Source organism: Scleropages formosus, chromosome 14 (assembly GCF_900964775.1).
Source record: "Scleropages formosus chromosome 14, fSclFor1.1, whole genome shotgun sequence".
NCBI lineage: Eukaryota > Metazoa > Chordata > Actinopteri > Osteoglossiformes > Osteoglossidae > Scleropages > Scleropages formosus.
Window position 1 is genome coordinate 9,178,992 of NC_041819.1, and position 19,304 is coordinate 9,198,295.

General features: G+C 39.6%; 1 protein-coding gene across 5 annotated transcripts in view; it reads left to right on the forward strand.

Annotated features, from left to right (window-relative positions):
• Positions 1 to 19,304, forward strand: part of LOC108920542 (lysine-specific demethylase 6A-like) — a 50,737-nt gene that overhangs the window by 11,985 nt on the left and 19,448 nt on the right. For 3 of the 5 annotated variants that reach the window (XM_029257850.1, XM_029257848.1, XM_029257851.1), the window contains exons 3-7: positions 32 to 140; positions 4,573 to 4,622; positions 11,759 to 11,817; positions 13,605 to 13,649; positions 16,076 to 16,196. In XM_029257850.1, the coding sequence (XP_029113683.1) occupies positions 32 to 140; positions 4,573 to 4,622; positions 11,759 to 11,817; positions 13,605 to 13,649; positions 16,076 to 16,196 (384 nt within the window). The remainder of the gene's footprint in view (positions 1 to 31; positions 141 to 4,572; positions 4,623 to 11,758; positions 11,818 to 13,604; positions 13,650 to 16,075; positions 16,197 to 19,304) is intronic. The other 2 variants (XM_029257849.1, XM_029257852.1) reach the window with 1 other exon arrangement.

Sequence of the window (19,304 nt, forward strand, 5' to 3'; positions counted from 1 at the left end):
GTAATTCCTCTCTGCCTTTTTGCTCTAACAGGCTGTTCGCTGCTACGATTCCGTAATTCTGAAAGCTGAAGGAAAAGTTGATCCAGAATTGTTCTGCCAACTAGGTCACTTCAACCTCTTACTGGAGGATTACTCAAAAGGTAAGCAGAAGCATTTTAATATTGTGTCTGAACTGTCCTCACATTGTCAGGTGAGATGGCTGAGAAAAGCAAAGTGTTGATTAATGTGAATATGCACCAAAAAGTTTCATCATGTATCACCATGTTGTATATGGTGGATTCTGGTTAATTGGGACACATCGAAACCAGAACACTTTGGCCCAAGTAAGGAGCTGGCCCAGTTATGTTGAGTTTCACGTGAAGGGTTAAATGGGTATAAAACAAAAGACAAACTACCATTTACTGAGCAGCAAAAATGAATTCTGAAGCAAGTGGTACAAATCACAGAAAAATATTTATGGTTAAAAAAAGTCAATGTCAAACACTAATGTAGTTCATGATGTTGGAGGAATTTCAGTGACTTTGTGATATCTGCTATGCTTCGTGTAATGTGCCCTCCTGCTGCTTGCCAGAGAATTGTGTGATTGTAGATTTCGACACTCCAGTTGTCTTCGCCTCCTGGCGATGAGTGGTGTTGGGCGGCTGACATTTCCTTTGGTCACGTAAGGCAGTTCTTTTAGCTAGTGTCAAGTCTTTGTGGCATCTTTAAGGGTCTGAAATTTTACAAAATCACCGCTACGCTGTCTGAATATAGCTGTTCCTTACTGAGTATCGGCCCACAAGCCACTCACCTGCAGTGATTACAATTGTGTATTTAGGAGTCACTGTCCTCATCAAATGTATGGTGCCCCAATCAAGCTAAGCAATCTCTGATTGTTTTCATTTTTTTTTCTGTTCTTTAAAATTTGTTCCGAATGGCTTCCCCGATTTACCGATGGATAAATTAACAAGAATCTACTGTATGTTGTTTTTGCTCCTAACCAAAATTGCACTAAGTTTTGGCATTGTAGTTAATTTCTTTTCATTAGTGCATGAGCAATTTTTCTTGTATTGTACAAACAGGATAGTGTAGTAAATCACCAGCCAGCACTTCTTGTCTTTGTAAGTGATGATGTACAGGACAAAGAGGCTTTTCACTGCCCGTTTTCCCAATCTGATTTGCGTATAGACTCTGTGTACAGATATGTAAACACTCTGTTGCTCTACCTGCTCCTTTGCTGCTGTATCAAACTAGCTCCACTGTAGAGGTTTGGGATGAATAAGATGATACATGAAAGGGCCGTGCCCACAAGAATCTATTAATTGTGTGTGTAACTTTGCAACCGTAAACAGCAGCTGCACCTACGATGTGACCTTCAGTGTGTGATTCTCCATTGATTTACCCTGGCAGTGATTTGTTACCTTTTGTTGTTCTCTTTGCTTAGTGCTATTTGTAGTCTTATTTTATTCTGTCTCTTTAAACTATAAAGCTGGTGCTCTCTGTTCCCTGTCCTGTTTTATTGCTTGTTACTGGATTCTCATTCTGTGATTCTTTCAGCTGCTCTTCAAAGTGTTAGTGCTCAGTTTTTTAAATGCCGTGTAGTTATTGTCTGTGTCTGCAACATTTTCTCACTGAGGAGGATCATTACTTCCACATCTGTTATAACATTACTTCTTCACAACTGTTCTCTTGTCCTTTCTGTCCTGTTGTCTTCAGTCACCCCTGGAGACATCCTGTTTTATTAATTTCTTCAATATACAGAACCCATCATATTTTTTACCTTTTGTATCCTGCAGATGGGAAATTAGTGTCAACTACACAGGCCTTTCAAGTAATGGACCGTTGAGTTAACACATTTTTGAAGATAAATATGCTTTTTGGGTAATTTATTACTTGTTTTCTTTACCTCTCTCCACATGTATTTGTCAGACTGCATGCAATGTGTTTACCCACTGAGGTGGTAGATGGACATAAAGTGTACATTAACCACAGTAGTTCCTCACATTTCCATTTGTGAGGGTTAGTGGTTCTTACTGTGCCAGTGAGAACTGGCATGCTGTTTCTATAGAGACAAAAGCTGGGATAATACAGAAAGCTGGAACTGGCAAAAATTTAAATGTCCTATACGTTTATAGGACAAATGTGGATTAAACAGGAGTTTGTGGGGAGAGTATCTTCATTTTAAGTAACTGTATATTGGTAACTGTAATGCATCTAAACTTTTTTTAAATTAAAGGTGAATTTTTGTTTTTATAGCGGTATCTTCAGTTTTTACAGAACATAATACGGAAATGGTAGCTACTGGAAAACTTTTTTTTTCCACGTTACAAGAAACCCTGTTCCTGGTGACCTCTGTAAACTTTCTATTAATTTGTGATACAACTTGTAGAATGCCCTCTAACAGTTTTTCTGCCCATTACTCATTTATTTTCAGACAATTTTAAAATGGCATAGTCCTCTCGTAGTATGTTTTTTGTTCTGTGTACTTTGAATCAGGCCGTTCATTCAACTGCTGAACATGCCAAAAACTCAACAGCTATTATCACAGCAAATTCCCAGTGCCATGGTTGAAATTCCATGTTTAATACATACGTTTTGAAGCAAAGGAAAGTTAAAACCACACAGTCAGTGTTTGTAGCAGAAGTTGCTCCTCAGAGAAAATGAGAAATTCCACATTCCTAGTAATTCTGGAAGCCTTGCATTACTAAGTAGTAGGGGGGTGCAGTTTTCTCAGTTTCCTTTTAAATGGAGCTTTTTAGTGCATAAACAATGCTATTGGACATTCCTGTAGTCTGTGTAAAATATCAAATATATTTCTTTATTTGTGATGTGGGGGGGGAAGCTACAGAAAATTTAAGTGGATTCCCATGAGGGTTTTGGATCAAAAAGTAATTTTGCCCACTCCAGCCCACAAGAGGGAGAAGGTTTTCTAACTTTAGCATTTGTTGCGTCCCATGGAACGCAAACTTCTGCTTTAAATTCCAGGTGAGCTGATAGACTGTACAGGTAACTAACATGAATACCTCTTTAAGAGTTGAAACTACAGCTTGTGTTCCTTTTGGCTTGTGTGTTCCCTGTGTTGGGCACATGCTGTCACTTTCACTGTCTCCTATCTATTTAAACATGTTGTGGTTATTGTAAAGCTCATGCATCAAGTACACAGTGTCTGAATGCCTAGCTGAGTTGTAGAGGTCACACAATTAGTACATGTATCTCTTCACCCTTAGAATTTGTTTGCAAGGTTTTTACATTTATTAATTTAGCAGACACTTTTCTCCAAAGCTATGTGCATCTCGCAAAAAATACAATGAGTGCCTTACTGTTTTCCTGACACTTTATTTCCCTCAATTCATTCCTACCTTCCACTGAGTGTATAAACTTTTAGGAACAATATTTATGGTTTAGGGATTTGCTGAAAGCCCAAGGACAGATTTTTATGGTAATCTTTTTTACACCCAGGGTTTACAGTACATGCTGGTTTAACAAATGCAGTGACTAATGACTGTATCCGTTACTCCTGTGGGTTTTTAAAGGTTACCAGGTTTTGTTTTGCATAGCTGGAAAATTAAAGCACACTGTACAGTTGCCTAAATGCTACCATAGAGAATTAAATTAAAACCTCAAAAATACACAAGACATAATCCTCTTTATTCACATGCTTTGTGAAACCAAATAATTTTTTTTAGCAGATAACAGACCCAGACTTCTCATGGGTGTTTGAAACCATGGCATGTAACTGCTGATATCGTAATTTTCTTCCCTAATCCTTTTATAATTTATGTATTCATTTTCTTGCTTTATTAAATTGCTAACTTGCAGATCTTAAACTGTTTTTTAGTTTTACATTGTATAAAATGAACATTGTCCTCCTTTTTCAAGATTTGATTAGACGTGTTGAACTTGCATTAAGCCATGTTCTATTTTGTTTTTTAGACTAAACTTAATACTAGTTAATCAAAGTGTAGACCTTATTTAGTATACAGAAAATATTTATGCCCCTTTGACTTCCAGAGCTATACTTTCACTCAGCTGCTAGATATAAAGCATTCTCTAACTGCAGATATATAAGGGTTATGGGCATACCCATATTTTTCCTTTCAGTTTAAACCTCTTAATCTTTTCAAGTCATTCTCTTTGTTTGGACTTTTTGAAAAGGATTTTCTAAGTAGTGTACATTTTTGTTTTGTTTGTAAATAGTTGGAGTATTGGCACTGTGGTGTTTCAGCCTTAAGTCCTGCTGTACCCCACCCAAATGGAGTGTGTATTGTGCTGCATAATTGTTATTTAGATTGTTTTTCTTCTTGTGCCAGTATGAAAGTCTCTAATGGAAAAAGCACTGCTATTTCCTGGATACGTTTTAATGTTGCTGTTGGACGGGAATTAAGAATGCAAACATCAATCTCCTCTCTAATTGCTGCTCAGAAACAATGACTTTCCTTGAAACTGTTGCTGCCTCATTATTTAACATTTACAAATATGTGGTATATCATATTTTTGCTATAATGGCCCATACTGAAAATAATATAGCTTTGCGCCAGTTTTTTTGTTAAACACTGTATTAGTCATACTAACCTATGTCTTATTTTCTTGTAGCATTATCAGCATACCAGAGGTACTACAGTTTACAGTCTGACTACTGGAAGGTGAGTACCTGACCTAATATTAAACCTGGTACTTAAGTGTTTGACTTTGCGAGGAAGCATGGATGTGGTGTGAGAGCTGGGAAGAAGATGAATTGTTCTGATGCCCTCAGTCCTTCCACATGACCCATCTGGCAGTTTGAATGGGTCCCTTCATACCTGAATAAATGGGGCACTGCCAGAATGGTGTACATCAGTTGGTGGACCATAGTTATTTTGTTAGGCCAAGCTTCCCTCATATAACCAAGGCTCCTTTCATCAGAATTCTGACTTCCATGCAAATGTAACTTGTACTAAAAAATTGTCATGATGAGCAGTCAACTCACATTTACGAGAAATACCTTATAAGAACAGAGATTTTCACTCAGAATATTAGCCTTGGTAACATACAGAACAACACTAAGTGAGCAACCATCCTCCCCCTTGTGGGACATATCTTCTCGGTTGTCTTGTGACCTTTGCCAAGCATCTCAGAAATGTTTTGACTCTCTCGTATCTATACTAATCTTTTGTGAAATCTATACTGATTATGAGCCCTGAAGCAAAACAGTGCTGAAGAGGTTGAGAAGGCAAATTAAAGCCTTTCCTTTCAATTTATATTTATTCATTCAGTAGATGCTTTTCTCCAAAGCGACGCACATCTGATAGAAAATAGTTTGTGCACGACAGCTGGTAGCGTAGTGGTTAGAGCTGGTTTGCAGCTTTTAGATCCAGAGGTCACTGGATCGATCCCCACCTCTGGCAGTAGTACCCATGAGCAAGGTACTTACCCTAAATTGCTCCAGTAAAATTACCCAGCTGCCTAAATGGGTAAATAATTGTAACTTAACATTGTAAGTTGCTTTGGAGAAAAGCGTCAGCTAAGTGAATAAATGTAAATGCATTACCTTAGAAGAGACCTAGCTGCAGATGTGTGAATATGGTGAAGGAAACAAACCGTACTTAAGAATCACAAGTAGCTGCATAAAACTACCAGAATATTGCCGACTCCTAATCACAATTTAAATTTACAATTCACAATGTAAAACTTCAATTAATAAAGTGCATGTAGTGCTCTCAAAAAAGCAATATCATTAGATGACTATGGGATTTGATTCCCTATTCCTGTATCACAAATAATACACTCCAAGCGGCTCAGCAGAGAGAGGTTATGAGCCTTACAGGTGGTTCCAATAATTAGAAGGCTTGCCTCTTTAGATTAAAAGCAGCTTCTACAATTCTAAAACAATGAACTGCAACTCTAAAGCAATCAAATTTACGTTTGAAGAAATGTCAAAAGGGACAATAGATGCAATCCATTATCAATAATTGCTTGTGCAGTGTGAGGTCAGTGTAGTTTGGAGCCTATCCCTGAAGTACAGGGAACAAGTCAGAGGACCCCCACACCAGTCTGTTGCAGGGAAATCAAACGCGGTCATATTCACTCACTGGCAACTTAGACACTCCATTTCACTGTTGCTTTGGACTGTGGGATGAAAGCAGAACACCTGGGGGGAAACATTTATTCATTTAACTGACACTTTTCTCCTATGCATCTTACATTGTTAGTCCTCTTATAAATATTTACTTATTTTTACTGGCGTAATTTTTGGGTGAGTAGCTTGCTCAGCAGTACAACAGCTGGAAGCGTAGATGCTTTGCAAGGAAGCATGGGTGCGATGTGAGAGCTGGGGGGAAGACATAGAGGAAGGACATCCAGACTCCCCATAGACTGAGCCAGGAGCTCTGAGGCAGCTGGTATACCACTGTGCTGCTCAAGAACAACAGAATAAAATGGCTAAACAAAAGATGAAATAATAGTAAGATGAATGGTGAGGGGTTAAGGGTATAAAGGACCACCCAGATTATGTACTTTATATGTGATTTTGAACATCTGAGTCTGAAGCCTGGATTTAAAGATATCTTTGCTGTTCTTATTTTCTGTTTGAAAGGTTAGACAGGAAGTTTTGCATGTTGGTGGGGGAAAAAAATTTACATTTTTATGGTTCATTAATGCATAATTTTCCCTTTTCATATTAATGGTAGTGAAGAATTTGTTTTACTGTAATTCTCTTTCTAGACTTTCAGGAGCAAAGCAAGCTTTGTATGTGAGGGAAGTTTTAATTCAGAAGATGACAAAGCCTTTGTCAAAACTACACTTACAAAACTGTACTACACAGATGTAGTACATCTGAAGTATATTCATCATGGGCATCACAGGTACAGGGTGCTGGTTTTGTCGAGAGATGGGCTCACACTTTGTCTGCATTGTCCCAAGGGTGCGTTTGTGCACTATGTAGTTGAGTTCTTGTGAGAAAAACCATTTCTGTGAAAAAAATGTCCTGTGAACAATAGCAGAAACCATACTTAGCATATTATTTTAGTCCTTTTTGGTATTTAATAGGGATGTGATGGAGCTGATCAAAATCTCCATCTGTCAAATAAATAAAAATATAAATCCATACGGATGTGAATGTGCAGTTTTTAATGAAAATTAAAAGGGAAAGTGTCATTTTTACTAATCTGCATGCACATCAATTTAAAGATCAAAAGAAATATTTATTTGCTTTAACCTTTACACACAGGAATAATTTTCCTTTTCAGTAATTAAATAACATAGGCTTGTGCTCTAAATATTAGTGAGAATATAAACATTCATTTCTATTAGTCTGTACTTTTACTTGAAAACGGCTGCATATATGTGAATTTACACAAATCGTCTTACGCTGTTCAATAGACTGCAATACATGGTATGCAGTCTTAGAAAATAGGCTTAATGCATTTCTGTGCCTTCCTTTATTTGTGAATATAGGTGCAAATCATTCAGTAGTGATTTGAAATATGAACATGTATACCAGCGTGCATGTAATACTGTACAATAATCAGTTATCACAGGCTGTCTTGTTTGCCTAGGCTTACGGGCAACACATATAAATAAAAGCTATAATGAACTGCGTTGCTTTGACTGCTCTTTTCCCCCCCACATCAAATTCGTATTCAATGAAAAAGCGTTGCTAAAATTCGACAGGTTTTGGATCTGCCAAAAATGTTCTAAGTTCGACAGCGTTTGAATTTGAACTTCGTCACATCTGTACTATTGAACTAAAGATCTCTGTGCAGGCTTACTGCTGTGGATACTCTTCAAGAGCCCATCGGGCCTTATTTTTCACCCTGCTATTGCAGCCGAAATACTTGGCTTGTCCTGCCAGGGGCACAGAGTGAGATACAGCCAAACCTGGGATATGACCTCAGTCTGTAAACACAAGGGCTTCTCTGCCTTTTGCTCTAACAGGGTGTTACTGCTCATGTAATGTTTCTTGCTCTGTATGTAAATGATAAATGTTTGGGTGTCATGAGACTAGGTCACATGGTGGCAAATTAGCTTTGGCAGACACTTGACTTGGAAGCCTGAGGTGTGCACGTAGACACATTGGAAGTACAGGCTGTTTAGTAACTGCATAAGGACTGAATTTACTTTCCATTTATTTCAATTAGCTGATACTTTTTCCAAAGTTACGTAGAACTCTGAGGGGGAAAAAAACAAGTAAATTTCATCAACAGGCAAAGATGTAGATGCAGAGGCTTGAGTCTCGAGGTAAAGTCAGTTTGTCTGTCACTGTTTAAACCAGCATGTGTTACATGGGTAACTACATATAGTGTTTGTAGAGAGTACGATATTTTTTAAATAAACACATTAACAGTAACATTACATGAGCAACACCATGCAGAATTGATAGGAAGTACAAAGCTAATTCTGACAAATAATTTAACTTTATAGAGTAGACAGGAGATTCAGAGAAGTGAGCTTTGCCTTTTTTGGGCCTGGTAAGTAGTAATTAAAAGTGACATGAGTCGGACTTTTATTGTAATGAAAATTTTTGAGTAGCTCAGTTAGTATGTACAAAACACAGCCAGGGGGCTTTGTGCCAGTTTGCTTCCTAAGGTGCATTCAGAGTTTGAACTGAGGGTTTTTTTTTCCCCTTCAGCAAGTGACTAAATGGTATTTACATTTTCCTTTGCACTCAGTAAACCAATAAGAGGATTAGTGTTTGTAACCTTTAGTTTGGGGAGCACAATTTGGCCTTATGCAACTCTGTGATGGTTTAATTTGAACTCCTATGTGGTGGTTATACTTCAGCCAAGCCTGGGGATCACCCAAGTGTGTAAATTGTGGTTCTTCAGACTTCATTTGAAGTTATGTCACAGGTAATGGTACTTTGTATATTAAGTCAAATAGACACATTGCTTTACATCAGGGGTTCTTAACCTTGGGGTTGTGGCTGGGCTTAAAGAAGTCCTTGGTAGATTGACATGTTGACTGCTTCATAAAGCTGCTACTCTTAATTCCTCATTTCTAAGTTTTCCATTGAGTTTAATACCTCTGTCAGTACTTTGGTGAATGCTACCTGCATCGAGTCTGTGTTTTTATAGTTGGTCAGAATCAAAATACATGAGGTTTACCACGAAATACACATGTGGTTTAACTTCATAATGTAATGAGTAAGTTGCCAAATCGCAGAGTAAAACTTTCTAGCGAACAGCTGAAATTGGGCAGGGGGGGGGGGACACACCTTGACGTAGGTTAAAAGGTTATTGGAATATTCCTTTGGCCTCTCTCATATGAGACCAATATGTGCTGCATCTAATAAAGCTGTTCAGCATATATTTTCTTCTGGTTGGTAGCAACAGCTTGAATGTACTTTATGCTTAATATCTGGGGTCAAAATAGAAATTTCAAAGGTAGAACATGAGTTGACAGGTTCAGCAAGGTCTTTGTCATGCGGTAGCTTTTAGTAAGTTTTAGAATTGTTACCTTGACCTTTCTGAGGTTGGGAAGAGAAGTGTTGGGTGTTTGAATTATCTAGAATATCAGTTGAGTAAGACTGGTCAGCTAATATATTGAAGTATGCCTTAACAGATGTAGGATACCAGGTTGCCAAGTTTCTCTTGCTTTGTGTCTATTTTTTCCCAGCATATAAATATAATTGCAAAGAAAGTCACACAAATATGTATGACTGAGAGAGGTCAGAGCCCTCAGTAAGTCAAGTGTGACTGATGGTAGTAAGGCAGACTTTGGCAGGACACCAGAAAGAGGCTGCAATTGGAACCAGTTGATTTCTTCACTGTGAGGTTGGACTGAAGTGCCTGCAGTGTGTGGTCTGTTTGGGGGAGGGGGGTCATCTTATTAGGTATCGGAGAGAGCAGTTAAAATGATGCGGCCTTTCAAGAATCTACTGAAGGTCAGTTTATCATCACCATTACAGTAGAAAGGAATTCAGCTCCTGATTTATTGTGATATTTGTCTGAATGTCCCAGTGAGATCTGAAAGTTACTTTATTTGTGGAAGAGGTGTCTGCTACAGGTTGTGATCTGGTTGCTGTGGGCTGTTGTTTTCTTCCACACATGAGAAGTGTTTTCCTCATGATGATTGACAGGTTGGTACACATGGGCTATTCCTTTATTGTCACGGAGTGGGATACAGATGATTGTTTGCAGTGTTTACAATTTATAAATTAAAAAAGGCCATTAAAGTGTTCCTCTTCAGTTTCTTAAACCTAGTGGTGTGATTATTGGTAGGTAGAGAGTAAAAACATCCAAAGTTGTCAGTGTAGTCCCTGTATGAAATCCCCCCCCCCCCCCCGCTTTCAGTGAAGTAAAAGAATTGTATGATTGCATGTGTCCACAGTGCCATCCCACGCCACTAGACCTGACAGTTCTACAGATGTCCTGAGGAAGTTTGCAGTTTAAGCATTTATCACCTATACTAGAAATAAGTCCCAGGGGAAACATAACCACATGCAGTGGAGCTTTGGGTGCAAAAAAAATCTACATTGCACTGGTCCTCCACTGAGCCTGCTCCCCCAAATCCCACAGTACAGGCTTTGGCACTTGTTGTAGATGGGATGCCGTGTGCCCAAGATGCCGTAGATGTGGTTATAGTCACATAGAGGTCACAGAAAGGTCTTGAGCTCTTGGACACAGGAGGCTGATGCCATTGCAGTAAACACAGTAACAAACAAGTATCCTGGGAAGGATCAGTTGAATCACATGAAGTCTATGTCTGACAGAGCCCAGCTATGGCAAATTTTTGTTTGTCATTGTCCTTTAGGTGGTTATAAAAGTGAAGGAAGTGTCGAAAGAGCCTTGTAGTGTATAAACCAAGTGCAAGAAGTCATCAGATACAGGAAGTGCCTTGTGTTTTCTGTGAATATTTAGCTTTGGTCCTGTGGTAGAGAAATAGGTGTGTGGTTTTCAGTTTTGAGTCATTCACTATTTTGCAGCTGAAGTGAAAATCTGTGGTGAGTTTCTATGGTTAGTGTGTCTAAATTGTTCCAAACGTTTCTTCTTCTATAATATTTTCTAGTCACTGTTATGTTTTCTTCCCCACATTGAAATGTGCTCCATTGTGTCATCTAGGAGTCATATTTTTTAAAGGGCTTACATAGTTGGCAGTAGTAGTTACAATGGATTCCTCTTTCTATTCTGAAAAACTCAAAGGATGTTCCTTTGTGAAGGTTACAGATGGCAGTTTACTTGGAACGTTAATGCAGACAAAGGTATTTCTGCTTCCCCATTCACCGGTCGGTCTTCTGAATCTACAAAGGCAGGGGTTTTGTTTTCAGCTGAAAGAATGCTTAATATCAGCTGGCTGAGGTGGCTTCTGAGAGACCTACAGGCACAGCAACGGAGTACAGGAATTTGGGCTTTACCTGACCCAGGGTAAATTTAGGTAGGCTAAAATGCTGTTACGTACTGTAGTTCAACAGAGGTGTTGTCACAGCTTCCTGTGCACTTCTGTCCGTATGTGTAGGGCTGTTTTAGTAATCTGTTAGTTCAGATTTGATGGCTTTCTGTGCGGTTATTTTTTGTAATATTGAACATTATAGTGTTCATGCTCAGTAACATAGTAATTTGCCCTATAAAGGTGGGACAGAAATAAAATGCAAACATTCCATCCATTTGTGGTTTGATTCCTTGTGTATTAGTGTATTTAATTTTATGACTTACTTCATGCATAAATGATGAATTCCAGTTTGTTAGTGCATTTTCATGTTTTACTTCTTTCTGTGTTATGTCAATGGTGAAAGTCTTTTTAGAAAGGAATCTGATTGCCATATCATATATGTGGTTTTAATTTGTTCCTTGTCCGCCTCTTTCAGAATGCTGCCTTCTTATATGGCCTTGGTATGGTTTACTTCCATTACAATGCATTTCAGTGGTAAGTACATTTTCCTTCAATCACTATGTTGTTGACTTGGATCTGTGTCTGCTGTGATGGATAGATGTTCACTTTTTAGGAGGCCTTTGACTAATAAGTGCATAATGAAAGAACACTACTGTGTTGAACCTGACCGTAAGAATGACCAAAGATGTTATTTGCCGTGCCTGGTATCCACTTGCTGGTGTGTTCCTTACTTTCAGGGGTTAAATGGTACAGCGAGACCCTTGCGATCTGTGCAGGTCGTTCCATGAAAGGCATGAAGTGTGCACTTTGTTGGCTGGATGGTACAGCCAGTCTGCATGAGCTTGAATTTCATTTGACCTTAGCAACACTCAAAGGGACATGTCTGCTCCTTTAACTTTTGTTTTGGTTAGGCATTGTATGGAGTTGGATTTAGTGTCCCCCCCCCCCCCACATTCTGTTGTTCCTGCAGATGAACTTGGTTTCACTAGTTGGCTTTTTAAAGTAAATTCACTCTTTGCAGGATGAAGAGGAGTTAAAATGTATCTCTAGAAAGTTGCTTGCTTTTAGGTTTCTCTGAAGTTTTAAAAGGCTGGGGTTTGGAGTGTGATGGGTGTTGTCACCATTGGGGTAACATTGCATTTGCTACATGAAGACATGACTCACTGACAATGAGCTTGGGTTGTGGTAGTCAGATGTTAGACTTGGACAGTAAGTCCATCGCAGGGTAGCCAGACATGCAGTTTATGACGAAGAAGGTCAGTCGGACGCTGCAAACAACTTAGTCGCTGATCAACCTGAGACGTGTCCTTGGACTGTGGGAGGAAACCCACACAGACATAGGAAGAACATGAAACTCCACACAGACTGAGAAGGGATTCAGCCTACATTAATAGAGCCCAGGAGTTGTGGGGCAGCAGCACTACTCACTATGCCTCCATGTCATTTATGAAGACATGATGTTTTGAGGTTTACATATGTTTCTCATATGCTTTCGTTTCACCTGTCCTTATTGGAAATGTCTTTATCTGATGTTTGTAGCATGAATCAAAATACAGCATTCCATGTTAAGCTGTACTTGAGTCCTTCTCACTTTTTGTATTTTTCCTTCTGCTTCCCACCACTAATGGCTTATAACTCCCAACTTTTCATGTCATGGCAGTATATTAATGCTAATTAAATAAGGTTACATTTTTCACCTCCTAAAACACCTTTGAACATGTTGGTTGTGTACCTAGTGTGTGACCCTTGATTAATCTGCTGTTAATTTAAGGAATGGTAGAAAATGTTTTTTAGGTAGTGTTTATAAAAAAAAATAAAAAAAAATCTTCTGAACTGAGGTGTGAGATTCTTAGGTTATTTTTATTTGTAGACAGTGGCTTTCTGTTGTGTGAACTACACACCAAGCCACCACCCAACTCTCCCCTCACTTAGCAGTTTGTAAGAGTAACTACACCATTTCCAATGCATACACTTGAGACTGCTGTAGCTCTACTGCACCAATAGTAGTAGTATTCACATTCTAATTAATTTCCACTGTCTTTTTCAGAGATACTGTTAAAGGACATTGTAATGTGATACAAATAGCTCCAGTTGTGAATTTTGTTACTTATCATCCTTAGTAAGCCAATCAAGGCATCAGATGAATAAGGATTAATGGTAAAAGTTTTCAGTAATCAGTACTTCTACTCAGCCTACATCTGCTCAGGGTAAAGAGTCCATTGTACATCCTACATTACTATGGTTTCAAGCTATAAAGTGGTTAAGGTGCTGCAGATACTTCCTGATATTTACTACTGTAGGTACCCTCTCTCCCTGTCCAGGCCAGTGCAGCCCTGCTCTACAGAAGCCTGTTCTGGACAGAGAAGGTAGGCATGCCACGTTGGTCTGAATGGGGAGCGGCAGGGCAGGCACAGTGCTCTTAATCCTGAAGGAGACTGACAGGGATCTCAGCTATAGACTCCTAATAATAAGAACACAGCAATAATTAAGTTCCTTAATATAACATGTAAAATCAATGGAAAAGGAAAGAAAGGTTTTGAGGCTGTAGTTGACCATCGTTGGTATGGGTGTTCCGTCACTCAATTTTCTCAGCCCAATCCATCATGTGTAGTGCTACATATACCTGTTTGCAGACTTTTCTTTTGCACATTCTTAAGGTAAGGATGCTTGTTTTTAAAGGTCTTTATAGAGCGATTTTGATTTTTAAAAAACAGGACCCTTTGCATAAGGAATGATCATATTCACATGCACAGTATCCATCTGAATCTGTACACTTGCCGGTATCATCAATTACATCACTTCAGACACAGAATGTGCATGGCTGTGTACTGCACCGTGTGCATTTGGACACTGAACTAACCTCTTCTGCTCTCTGTCCAGCTCTGCCCACATTTCCAGCCTTTCAACTCTTACTGTTGGGCTAAATATATGACCCCACATCATCTGAGCAGATTTCTTTTTTGATAAATACAATCGTATGAATACCTGGTTTTTAATGAACTCACCAAATCAATAAAAACATATCAGGTTAGGAGTGGATTATTCATTCTGTTGTCTTATTGCGTATTTGTTGTGAAGCATGTTTCTTTTACTATGGCAGCTCTTTAGAGAAATTCCATTTGTTTCCATTTATTTCAGAATAATTTTTGTCCTGTTATGAATTTTGTAATCATTTAGACTCACCTTGTATTTTTGAAAGCACCTAAATGTATTGCTGTGTAACCTAAACTGGAATTTGGAGTAGACTAGAGGTGCCTCAGACTCCAGTGACATACATGCGTCTTGTACTGCATCTTATGTATGGTCTAGTAGGTTCAGATAATAGGATGTGGGGCTGTCCTAACAACAGGTAATAAAGAATTTTGCACTGGCTATGTTTCTTTGCTAAGATGATGACTTGCTCTGGGTTTTCATTCTGGTAGGTTTTTATAGCAATAACCCAGGTAGTGGTCTTATTTCATATTTTAAAGGTGATGTCCAGACAGTGAAATTTATTGTTCATCTTTAATTTCAGTAGATGTTTTGATTGTGTTGATACCATGAGGTGGGATGTGAAAAGCAGAATATTGCTACCCTGCCCAGCCAATGAGGTTCAAGTGATGAAAAGGGTTTGCAGTACCACACATCATTTTGTAGTCCTGTGATTCCTTGCTGCCTGCTTTGTTGCTGTAGAAGCTCTTAAATCTCTTGTTCTTCTTTCCCTCAAACTATGGTGCATGTTAGAAATTGCAGCTCCAAAAGTGTTTGTTTTTAGTCAGTCACTTTTTTTATATGCTAATGTGATTTCTGAAATGGACTTTAATCAGGAAAAATCTGAACCTGTAAATAGAATTTTAAATGAAATGTTACATAATTAAACATTTTGGTCTGAAGTACTACTATGTATGTATTTATGGAAAACATTTTAGTTTCTAAGACATGTTTAAGTTATGAGCAGTTTTGGGGCAAAAGTAGAATATGCTCAGAATTTTGAAATTGTTTTTAAAAAAAAAAAAAAAAAAAAACTTGATCTGCTAGATGAAAATCTTCAACAGATGAGACTGGCTTCCGTCAAGCGGAACTTAACAGGAAATGCATGTGTACGACTGAAAGTTAAAATGGTGCCAGAAATGTTCACTTGCGACGTGTTCCTCTGCTATAAATACTTTTAGTAGTTGAGGGTGTTATCTTTCTCTCTCATCTGTCTCATGATTTGTCACATTACATTCATGTGCTGAGGGTGAGCAAGGTTAACAGTGCTCACGGTTGGGGATGGGCACTTAGTACTTTTTATCGTGTGCTGAGTGAGCTGTGGTCCAATGCTGTGGGGATGTGTGTTCCTGTGTCGCTGTGGTGGTGTGATTAATTTATACCTTAGCACATGGCAGCCACTGCATTCAGTACAGGCTGGCTGGCTTGCTGTGCTCCTCAGCTGCTCCCTGCTGCAGTGGTGATAGCAGTACCAGTGGTGAAGGTGGTGTAAGAGTTGTTGCCATGGTGATGCTGCTGCCTCTGCCCACTTGCAGCTTCCCAGCAGCCTGTGCTGTGGATGTAGGGAATCAGAGGGGTGGAGCATTCACTGTAAGCTGCTGGTGTCTCTTAGATGAAAGCAATGTTGACTTAGCATTTTCTGGATAAAAACTCCAGTGTTTACAGGTCTGTTATGGGTTTTCAGGGGAAATTTTCCCTTGAATTAAAAAAAAAAAAAAAAAAAAAAAAGAATGTTCCCATATAAACTGGAAAATGATCAATGTTTTTTTTTTTTTTTTTTTTTTTCTGTCAGCCCTCACAGTATTATTTCTTTGTTTTCTAGGGCGATTAAAGCATTTCAGGAGGTGCTTTACATTGATCCCAGCTTTTCTAGAGCCAAGGAGATCCACCTGCGGCTTGGGCTGATGTTTAAAGTTAATACAGACTATGAGTCAAGCCTTAAGGTAGGTATTCATGCGGAGCTGTTATAATGGCTTACTCGAAAATTTCTCTTAGATGATAAAATTTTAACCATGAGGAGTTAATGATGAGCAAGTGGGCTTTTTCATCAGGTTTTGTTAATGTCTTGGGCATTTCTGTTTTTCCAACTAACAACACAAATTTATCTCTTGATGGTTTGTCATGGGTTTGTGCCACCCAGTTTTTAGATGTCTATGAAATGAATGTTTGTGGGGGAAAAAAGACATGATCCTTTAAATGACTGGTTTCTATTTAAACCACTCTATCTTGGTAACACCTATTCTGTGGTAGTTGCTCCCTGCGGTGCCTGTCTGGACCAGGAGATATTGAGATGTTTGCACGTGTGTCATGGGCTGCTATGGAGTGGTTTGGTATGGTGTATGCTGGGTTCTCTATTAACATATGCACTTGTCCCCAGTGGGCTATTGGTCCCTTCAAATGTCATGGTCAGTTGCCCTGTGTGATCAATAGTGTCTCTGCCAGACCCTTTCTGGCCTTCGGTGGCGCGTTAGCTCTCGTGTAGTGCAACCATCTGGTCACGGCCTATCAAGAAGGCTTGGTACTGCCTTTTTGGCTTGTACTCTCACTCTGCCACCACCCCCTTTCATTCCCGCCCCCTGCACTCTTTATAAACCCTTTAAGGTTTAATTCATGTAATTCCTGTCATTCTGGCTGTGGAAATGTGCCATATGTTGCTGCTTGTGTCTGTAGTGCTCCTTAGGGAAAAAGATGGTTACGGATGGTTCAGAGTTTTGTGTACTCTGTCCATTAGACTTGGGTGTGGGTGGGTGGGGTGTTTCCGTTCACATTATGAGGGAAATCGTAACAGACAGGTTTTTAACACATAGCAAATATTGCTGTTGCTTGCTCTTGGTCTCAGTACTTACTGTCATCTCCTCCAAGATTACAGAAAGCTGACAGTGAGGACACACCAGAGACAGGAGCTTTGCAGTTCTTGTGTTGCACCTGTGTTCCTGTCTCCAGGATTTTGTTTGCTTGAAAAAGAGTGGGAAAACCTCTTGCTCTTTCACTTTTAAAGTGAGCTAGTGTAAGTAACACGGAACTGTATTGCCGTGCAGCTCTACTCCTCTGAAAGGAGACAGGAAGGCATGTTAATTGGTGGTTCAGGCGGCACATGTGGCGGGTTCTCCTCCACATCCCTCCTTCCATTGCAGCATGTAGCGGTTGAGAGAGCCATTCAGACTCTGGCAAGCAACCAGTATTTCACTGGCGTCTCTTACCCAGCGATTCGAATAAGGCAGCACACTGCGCTCCTCCTCAGTTCCTGCACAGCAGCACAAATCCCTCCAGCCTGAGCTCCATCTTCCTTGTAGCCTCTCATCTTTTCCTCCTTGAAGGAAGAAAGGCCCTGACTCTTCTCATTCTGGCTTGATTCCCCCCCCCCCGTAAGTATGTGGAATGGAGTTGGACGGAGAGGTTTTACTGATGATTACTGCTGATGTAACTTGATTGGAAGGTAGCCTGCAGCACAGTCCAGGAAACATTTGTTCCTAATCCTCTCGTATAGTAATGTTTATTGGGTTTTTTTTTTTTTTTTTTTTTTTAAATCTGAAGAAAAATGGATTTTAAAATTTAAATGAGTGCAACTATGGAATAGGCCTTTGTCCTGCTGAATGCTGTAACATCGTAGCTCATCTCTTTGTGTGAGATTGGCACCCCTCAGCTCTTTTCCACTTTCATTTCCATTTCCCGGCGGTGTGCGTGTCTGGATGTGCTCTAACACGGGAGCAGAGTTACGGCTGAGGGAGCTAACTGCCTGGCGGTGTGTGTCGGTTGTCAGCTGTCAGCCTTGGCAGCAGTCTGCCGAAAAGCAGTCAGCGCAAGAGGAGAGGCCAGCGGTCAGTCTCGCGGAGACAATTCTGACTGACATAATAAAGCCTTTGCCTGGTTTGCCCAGAGTGGAGTGAAGCTTCTTAATATCGAACTGGATCGGTTGCTCATCTTCTGTGACGCAGAACTGCTTCTTTTGGAGTTGTTCTGTTTCAGGTGGCTGTTCTCATGGAAGATTTGACAGTAATGGCCAGTTGGCCAGAGTAATGGTCCAGTTAGATTATTTGACTTAGCTGGAGCACACTTAAGGAGCAGCACTTTGACATTGTCTGTGCTTCTTACTGCAGACACTTGAACAAAAGACAATTCTGCATTCAGTAAAGGAGATTTACCTGTTTCTTGGGCCCTGTTATTTGTGGCATGTTTTTAATTTGGTAATGAGCTTTAGGCATGATATTTGTGTGGTTTTAAAAAAGCTTTTTACACAAGCTTATTCTTTAGGTCATTGTTGCATTTCTTACTTGTGTTGCTGCTCTGTATCTTGTGGTTGTTAAACAGGTGGCTTATGTTTAGCACCTTTTGGTTACAGGCAATTAAGGGCTAATTGCCTCACAGTTTGTTACTGGGTTTCCCTGGGTTTCCCCCCAGCCCCCTCCTTTCTCCTGTTGTCATCAGCTGCTAGCCATTGCGAAGGGTGCTTTCCATCACAGGAGTGTACAAATGCTGATTTTCCCATGGTAGGTGGATGGTGCTGAAAGGTGCATTGTATCTAGGCACTGGAGGGATTTTAGCATTGGCTGTCTCTGGAGAGAGCTTTGAGGGGGAAGGGCTATCAAGAGTGTGGTGTTGAGGTGCCCGCTATCCATGTAAGCATGTTGTACTTCAATGGGTTTTTACAGTATTTACATGCATTGTGGTACTGTAGCAGTTGCCATGAACCTGTGAGCCAGTTCTCTGTGGAGAAGCAGTATAGTCATGGTGCCATTCATACAAGGTGTCCTGTCAGAGAAAACCATTCATTGAAGGTGTTCAAATTGAGTGATTGGAACTGAACTTGATGAATGAATATAATGTGCTTTGCTTGTATGTATACTTTTATCATCTGTAACGATGTTTTGAAAGACTTGCTCTCCCACCTGCAGGAAATGTTTTCCTGTGTGAGAACAAACCTTGATAAGTCGTAGTTTTTCGCTGTTGATTTTCCATGAAATCCTTCCTTTACAAAATACTTTTATAAAAAAAAAAATGGCCTAAATGTTTTTGATTTCTAAAATCCTGCCAATCATGAATCTCCCTGTCCT